The 8,654-nt window shown below is 36.6% G+C and overlaps 1 protein-coding gene across 3 annotated transcripts in view; it reads left to right on the top strand.

Moving 5' to 3' along the window:
* The first annotated feature begins 2,097 nt into the window (after nucleotides 1-2,097).
* The window catches only part of glsb (glutaminase b), a 29,962-nt gene continuing 23,405 nt past the window's right edge, over nucleotides 2,098-8,654 (top strand). Inside the window, exon 1 of one of the 3 annotated variants that reach the window (XM_056754909.1) lies at nucleotides 2,098-2,749. In XM_056754909.1, the coding sequence (XP_056610887.1) occupies nucleotides 2,460-2,749 (290 nt within the window). In that variant the 5' untranslated portion in view covers nucleotides 2,098-2,459. The remainder of the gene's footprint in view (nucleotides 2,750-8,654) is intronic. The other 2 variants (XM_056754911.1, XM_056754910.1) reach the window with 2 other exon arrangements.

The following is an 8,654-nucleotide window of genomic DNA, read 5'->3' as shown; positions in this document are numbered from 1 at the left end:
TTCCTGGTCCCATTGTAAGTTCATAAGGGCAAATTATTGCAAAAAGCAAAATGTGTCGTCGTAATTTGGCTCAGCTTTTGTTATGAATATTAAGCCACCCCACCGATATGTCCCATTATGAAAGTAAATTTGTCATTCAATTCAAAGTTTACCATCTTTTACAATGTTTCATAGACTAGTTTTAAACAGCTTCACAAGAAAACACAAAAGCATTTATAATAGTAATAAAATCTACTTTTAAGATACAAAAATTGGACATATCTTTTCATGGACTATGGGAGATTATTTGTTTTGTTTAATATGATACATATCAGGTGTCCTATTGAGCCAGACACGCCATTCCTGCTAACATGGAAATGGCCCTTGAAAATGACATAGAGCACTAGTGTAACATATAATATTCAAGTGTCAAGTCCACCTTTACAGACACGTGTCGTCTTGAGAGATTTTACAGCCAGAGTAAATAAATGTTACAAATAGCCATTCAAAAATGTATTTTTAGTGAGCATAGGCACAACTCTGTAGCGCCCCCCAGCGTCCCCTTTAGAGACCAAGATCGTAGAGCTGTACATAAGTTGCATTCAATCAGCTGAAACGTGAATAGAAAACACGACCCTGTAGCGCCCCCTAGTGCAGTGAGATCGACAACGACCATGGCGTTAAAGTTTAAATTAAAATACTACCAATATCCATATGCTACCATTATCCACTCATGTTTTATATCCACACTGGATAGTTGGCCAAGCAGACTACCAGCATTGTTCATGCTGTTAAGCCAGACTGCCAATGTGAGATATTACATAACCTTTGTGTGTCTATATATGTATGAACCGTATTCTATACTACACTGATCGACCAACACATCTATTGTGTGCTATAATGTATTTGTTATTATTTTACTTTATTAATATTATGTAAATTGGATAATGTAAGTCGTATTGTCCACTGTAGTATACACGTTCACCACAAGATGGAAGCAACACGCCATTTTTAATGTCTCATTTTGCGTTCCTGTTACTTAAAAACGTGAAATACCACACATAGACGATAGGGGGCGTAAAACACACGGTTTCTGTCATTTCAAGCCCTCGTTTAACAACCGTAGGCTGAGAAGTTTCTAGAATGGGTGAGATGGTTGATGACTCATGAAATAACTTTTCATTTGTCTGAAGTGCAGAAGGCATGTGCTGTAGACGAATTCCCAGACAAAAAGTCTTAAAGTGAAAAACTAAAGATGGAAAGTTTGGCAAGTTCTTGAGCAGGCCAGATAACAAACTGGAACGAGCGTTGCTTACATACACTCTCACTTCTAAAATCTGGAAAATCTGAAAGGCATGATATGTTAAGAATCGGGCAAACTGTTTAGAGAACAGTCATTGAACAGATAGACATCCTGTGGTTCCTATCCACATTGTGTCAGACTTACACCACAATACAAAGACCTGAATCTTATTTTTTTGTATAATCGTCTGATGGCAACGTGTTTGCATGCAGGCCAATGCTCTTTACTTTACAGCAGCTGGAGTTAAGCATGTTATTCTCAAAATGCTATATCCAATTTGGTTGTTAGCAAGCTTTTTACTTGTTCCTAGTTGTACACTTCCTAACCCCAGGCTGAAAAGCTGATGCAGTGATAATGATATGCAATAATGACATCATTGTTAAACATACTCTCTCAAATAATTTAAAGTTTTTAAATGAAAAATTTAGTGTCTCTAGATCAAAAGTTGCATTCATGACTCTGTAATTGATGCAATTCATTTTTCCATTTGGGCAATTACAACAGAACACACCAAGAAAGTGATACGATACGTTGAATGGCAGCATAAGGAGCTCAAATGACTGCTATAGGCTTACATTTCCATCAATAAATGTCATGCAGTGAAGGAAAAACAAAACCTAGAAAGAACTTCTCTTTCATGCGATGTATTTGTAAAATAAAGACCACACGTGTAGCCTGTCGGCATTGTGACGTTACACATTTATCTAATTTATGTTAAAATTTGTTAATCCAAAAATAGTTTACTATAATAAAATAAAATACATTATTTAACGTTGATTACGTAGATAACAATGGATTGTAAAACAAAATTGTTGCAAATTAGAATAAAACAAAAATATTTAAACATTCATATTAATAAATATGTAAATTAAGGCGTATGAAGCGGGACGTACAAAAGTCACGGCGGACGTGATGCACGAGACAGTCAAATATGAAACATGTCTTATCCAGCCAATAACGAAAGAGAAAGATTTGAATACGTTTTCACTCTGCCCAATAGCTCGCTAGGTGGGCGTGTCCGTGTCATTTTCCTCAGTGAGCCTCACCAAAAGCACTTCGCTCGCTAGGTGCTCAAAGTGCCGAGTTTTCTTTGCTGTCGCTTTCCTTTCCACAGTTTGTGTTCTAGTTTTATCGACCTACATCGACAAAATATACTAATAAGCTCGACAGGACTGAGATGTTACAGTTTAGGGCTTCTGTTGTGCTGAAGGAGTTGATTCAAACCAGCCATAAGCGTTCGTTATCAGACATTTTAAGCTTTAAAAAGACTTTACCGAGCGCGTACCGCTTCAGCTCCGCGTATTCAAACGGCAAAACACCAAAGTTAAATATCGTCCGTAATGGAAGATATATACCTTTCATTCAACCTCTGTATTCGAGGAGATTCCTATGTACAAAACCCGAGGGAGCGATCGCACCGGAGACCGTGAAGACAGATGAGACCATCCAGGAAACGACGGCGGACAAGTACGAGATTCATTTAACGTTAGAGCCTTTGGTCGTGACTGACGAGTACTTAATGTGTTTTTAATAGTTCAGCAGGAGCGTCTAAACATCACTGAATGTGTGGCAACGTGACGTTGTGTGTACATCTTACAGCGAGTGGGAGGAGAGCATGTGTCGCCTTTTTATTTTTTTATTTCAGCGTGTGGATCATGTATGTTATAACATCCGTTTAAATGGACGTGTTTCTTATAACACTGTAAGTTACCAGAGCTGCAAGTGAGAACATGTGGCACATCGTTTAGATTTAATGTGTATGCTATATGACGTTTCCTGACTGGAAAAAGTAGAGATGGGAGTGGCAGTGTCTCTTATCAGCTGCTCGTTTATGACACCTTGTATACGGCATCTGAGGAATGTCAATAACACGCATCCATTATTTTGGTCAACCCACGTTTTGCTGTAAACCGTTTTATGGGTTTATGGATAGGATACGATACATTCATTTGTATTCATTTAACCATACATTTAAAAAATGTGCATAAGAGAAATATTAAGCGTGTGTTTATATCCACACGACAACACAATGTTTGACCTCTGCCGTCCTATTATTTCGGCGCTAGTAAGTTGGCAAGTTTACAGTTTGTTCAGTGACGTGGGCGTTTTCCGTATGTAACATAAAATACGTGAATGTTCTGTATTTTGTAGACAAACATGTCAAACCGTTTCTCGTTTTAATACAAAAACTGCCTGGAAATATTATCCGTCATGATCGGTTCTCACAGTGCGCGTGACTCACCAGTCACGTGTGCATATGGAATATTTATAGGATGACGCAGAAGGCTCGCGCTCGTCCCCACGTGGAGTCTTTAATCTTGGACTTGATCTTCACCTAATGATATTTTTATTGTTTATTTGGTTGCCATCTTGTATCACGGATGGGCAAGATGACTCATTTTCCGGACGTTTTTTTTTGGTTTACAATTACTGTGCGAGAGAAGCACGTGATGATTTTGTGTGAGTCTGACTTGGTAGATAATAAAAACACTGTTGTAAACAAATGCACATTACCCGCCATAGGTCATTTCTTTGTGGAAAATTATGAAAAATCCATTAAATGGAGAAAGACTGTAAATTAAAAAGCGACATAATTAAAAGAGATCATTGCATAATATGTCTAGACAGGCCTGCTTGTTGTTTGGACGGAATTAAAATCTCATCCTTTTAGAGAGATAAAAGTTATTCATTAGTCGCACACTGGGCGTTTGTTCAGATGGCTGGCAAAAGTGGTTATATAATCAAGTTAAGTGATGTGCTGGAGTTATAAGTAACACTTTGCATTACAGCAGATTACACAATTAGGGATTGCATAGTTTTACTTCATGTTGTTATTTCTTGAATTACGTTGCGAAGTAACATACAGTGCCCTAATGCTAAACGTTTTTTGAATAAGTGCATTACTTTGGAGTCAAACTCTGACCTTGTCACTGCTAGCACCGTGCTTTACCAGATGAGCTACAGAAAAAATAATATAGAGAGAAAGATGCCCTATCTCCTGTAGCTGCTGTGATATCAGGTTATGTCCACACAGAACTCTGTACAAACAGGCAATTTTCAACAGCCTGACCTCAAACCTGGCCTTACAGAGTTCACTTATCTCATTATTTTTCTTGCATAGAAGACAGGCTGCTGGTATGTTCCTGAACCCGATCAAAAACACCATGCATGCTGTCACAGACTTTCAGCTGGTTTGCTGTTGCCTTGACAACAAGACTAACAAGTCATAATGAGAGAAGGTGTGATAACATTTTTATATATGTAACCCTGGATCACAAAACCAGTCTTAAGTAGCACGGGAACGTTTTTAGGAAAAGAAAAAAATACATTGTATGGGTCAAAATTATATATTTTTCTTTTATGCCAAAAATCATTGGGATATTAAGTAAAGATCATGTTCCATTAAGATATTTTGTAAATTTCCTACCTTAAATATATGAATATATATATATATATATATTGTGATTGGATGGCCTGCAACAGTGCTGCTGATTGACAACTTCAGGCAGTTATCGTCCTATTCTGACAACTATAGAAAGCTTATTTATTTAGCTTTCAGATTATGTAAACATCTCCATTTCGAAAAATTGACCCATACATTTTGTTGTCCAGGGTCACATATATATAAATTTCCTTACTGAAACATCACACTATTTTTGTGTTGTTTTAAACAAATATTAGGATATTAGTTTAGTGAATAAATGCAGTGGTAGCACATAATATGCTGCTTGAATGAAATATATCCATACTAGCAATACAATTGCTAAATGGTACATGCTGTACTAATATATATGTAATATAAATGTTTATAACATTATGTAACAGTGCTGCTTTTATCAAGTTGTACACAGAATTCTGAGTCACTTATTTTGCATATATTTTACAGTATTTACTCAATTCGCTGTGCAGTATTTGTGCCAAACATGTTCTGCACATTTGTTGACAAAACAAAGGGAAATGACCTCTCATGTTAGTCTTTCAGTCCGTAGCAGTTGTAAGCTATTGCTGATTAACAAATACCAAAAACTGGTTAATATATTGCTCTAACATTACTTTTATAATCTTTAACTGACTGATGCTATTGCCTGCAATTGGCCATTCATCAACCCACACACACAACCAACCACACACAATGTTTAATACATAACGTGTAAGATGTAGGCTGTTAGTCAAAAACATTTTTATTCCAATAATTAACGTCACATAAAACGACCCACACCAATATAAGATTAAGATCATACCTGTTGTCATCAAGCACTCTGTTATTGCATATGTTTATCTTATCGGTTAGTGAAATGACAGTTAAAGGTCCAGTTTGTAAAATTAAGCGGTATCTAGCGGTGAGCAACTGACGGCTCAGCTCACCGCTCATCCCTCCCTTTCGAAACACTATGATGGCTGACAGGACAAAGATGTCATCATGTTTTCGCTTCTTTGCTGAAGTACGTAATATTTTTACGGAACACACTCTGTAGAGCAGTTTGTCCGTTAAGGGCATCTGTTGAAACAACATGTTGAATGAATTCCGTGAAAGGGGACCCTTCGGTATGTAGATAGAAATAGCTCATTCTAAGGTGATAAAAACATAATGCTTTGTTATGCATGGTCTTTATACACCCCTGAAGACATAGTTATGTATATTATATTGCATTTCTGTCAATAGATCTTCCATAATATCACACATTGCACCTTTAATATCTTGAGAAAAGCAGAAAGCCTTTTCATTTCTCAAATACATCACCTTAATATTCTTTCTCACTCACGTTGTATTCCTGGTTTCATTTATTTAAAAAAGGCTGTTTTTGCTATTTTCTCCTGCTGATGGTGTTTCCGTTTGCTTTTATAATGTTTTATTACTATGGGTGTGGCGGCTGCCGGAGTATAGATCTGGCTCCGACTCTGAGAAGTGTGTAGTTAAACTGTTGCTGCAGCCTTTTGTTAAAACATGTTACTCATGTGAATCAGCCTTTGGAAATATTCAGGATGGGTGCAGTTGCGGTACTGAAGTTTCTGTTTCAAAACCCTGTGAGTTCCATATGTAGGCACATAAAGACACCTTAATTTAGCCAAATTGTAATGCCTTGTGAGTGAACACCATACCATAATGCTGCATTTTAACAAACTGAAAAATGCTCGCACACATTTTCCCTTGTATGTACCTCATTTGTAACCCAGTTTCTAATAGTGAGTCATCATGATCCTGGAAAGACTCCTTTGGCTTCAGATTCTCTGTTGATAGCTAGCATCCTGTCGGATGAGTTAAATTTGTGCTCTTGATCTCTCCCAACTTATCAACTAATTCTGGCCAAGGTGACAGAGTGTGAAAAATTGACTGAGCTCTTGCTTTTGTGCTGTGCACTTTCCACATCGGTGAAGCTGTCACACTTCACTTCATCTGAGACCTTTGGCTTAATTCACAGGATATTTGGTTTTGATGGTGTTGCGACCATACTTGTTTTGAGATTTTTGTATATTCTAACGATGGTAGAGTAGATAGACAGACACACAGATAGATAAATAAATAGATGCATTGCTTGTTTTTTCTGAGTAAGAAGCAGATCAATCAGTCAAACTTGTCAAACATGTTTCTGTTGCAATTCCTGACATTCAAAGCTAATCACAAAAGTTGTTTAGTCGAACAAATTGCTGCAGAAAGAGGTTATTAAACGTAAAGCTATGATACCTGCAATTAAAGCCGTTATCTAAAGAGTTAATCCCCCGGCTCTCTCTTTCACTCTCTCAGGGAGGTTTTGTAAAGTTATCCGATACCTGAAACCAGAACAGACTGTTCCTTTATACAGCTCGTGTAGAGATGCATGCTTTCCCCAAAGGGCCGCTCAGATGTGCAACAGAAGCTGGCACCAAGCTGGAATTGAAACTTGAATTCGATAAGAATTGAAATCAATAAGCATAATCGATATTGAAACCAGAATCGATAAAATGCAAGTCACGTGACGTTTTTGTAGTTGGTGTTATATAGGACAACGGACAATATTGGGGATTTAAAGGGGATTTGAGAAAATCCCCTTTAAAATTGTCCAAATGAAGTCCTTGGCATATTAGTAATGAAGAGAAGTAACTGAATGCTCTTTACTGGCTTACCACTGTAAAGACATTGTGCAGAGGAGATGAACCTGAAAGCAGAAATTCCAAGCTTGAAACTAGAAACTACTTCCCAAAGAGCGGGCAGCAGGGAGCAAAGTTTTGAGGCTTGTTTCTGTTCATTTTCGTTGCAAATTTGCTGCACCACTTCATAAATAATTATGTTTTGATATATTATGAAAATATGGTCATGGAACATGATCTTAACTCAATATCTTAACTTGTACTTGTCTTTACTTGATAAACTAATGATTCTTGGCATAAAATAAAAATGTATAATTTTGACTCATTCAATGTATTGTTGAATGTTATTACAAATGTGCCACTTTTGACTGGTTTTGTTGTTCAGGGACACAATTACTGTATGTATCAATATTAAAGTGTTTTCTCTGAAATGACTAAATTAAATTGAACTTTTTCTATTATATAACTAAACTAGAGATGCATGATATATTATTGGCCATATCGGTATCGGACAATAACTGGTTATTTATAATTAAAATAATGAAACTGATTATATTATAGCGATAACTAATTTCCTCAGCTGCGCAGTTAAAATACAGTCGAGTGCTGTCTTTCTGTCGTGATCATTCACTTACTGCTATTAGCAAAACATTGTTGATGTAAGTACAGTCGATATTTATGAATGTGTGAATTATAGGAACAAAAGCATATTGTTTGAATCAGTCTGCTGTCTGAATGATTTCTGTCTTAAGACCTGTTAGACATGTGGCTATTAAGAACATTTTTCTGAGTTGGTCACATAGAACATCTATAATTTGTTTATTAAAGAAAGAATGTAGCAGAAAAGTTTGAAGGTTAAAGAATCGTTAACTAGTGTGAAATAGGCTTGGCACATTATTTCATGGGAAAAAAGAGAACTAATGGTTTCCTTGTTTTCTGCAGTAAATGTTTTCAAATAAAAGCAATTGTCCACTTTTTGCCTTTTGTTTCAGTCTTAGGGAATTTTATATTAATATTTAGAGACTGTATGTCAGCCAATATATCGGTCATCGTCTTCCAATGTTAAAGAATTATCGGTTATCATTATCTGCCAAAATGTACAAATCGTTGCATCCCTAAACTAAACCATCATTGTTGTCAAGTGGGTGATGATCTTTTGTACCAGGTGTCTGTGTCTGAAAAAGCAATTTCAATCTGGCACTGAGTTTAGAACAACGAACTGTGTTGTCAGCTATGCTAATTGTAGTCTGCAATGTGTCCTTTCAAGTATACAGTGTGTCATATTTCTAACCTGCCCTGTGTACTC

The sequence above is a fragment of the Triplophysa dalaica genome, chromosome 8 (genome assembly GCF_015846415.1).
Source record: "Triplophysa dalaica isolate WHDGS20190420 chromosome 8, ASM1584641v1, whole genome shotgun sequence".
NCBI classification, from domain to species: Eukaryota; Metazoa; Chordata; class Actinopteri; order Cypriniformes; family Nemacheilidae; genus Triplophysa; species Triplophysa dalaica.
Note: the sequence above shows the minus strand (reverse complement) of the source record. Positions and strands in the feature narration are given on the sequence as shown.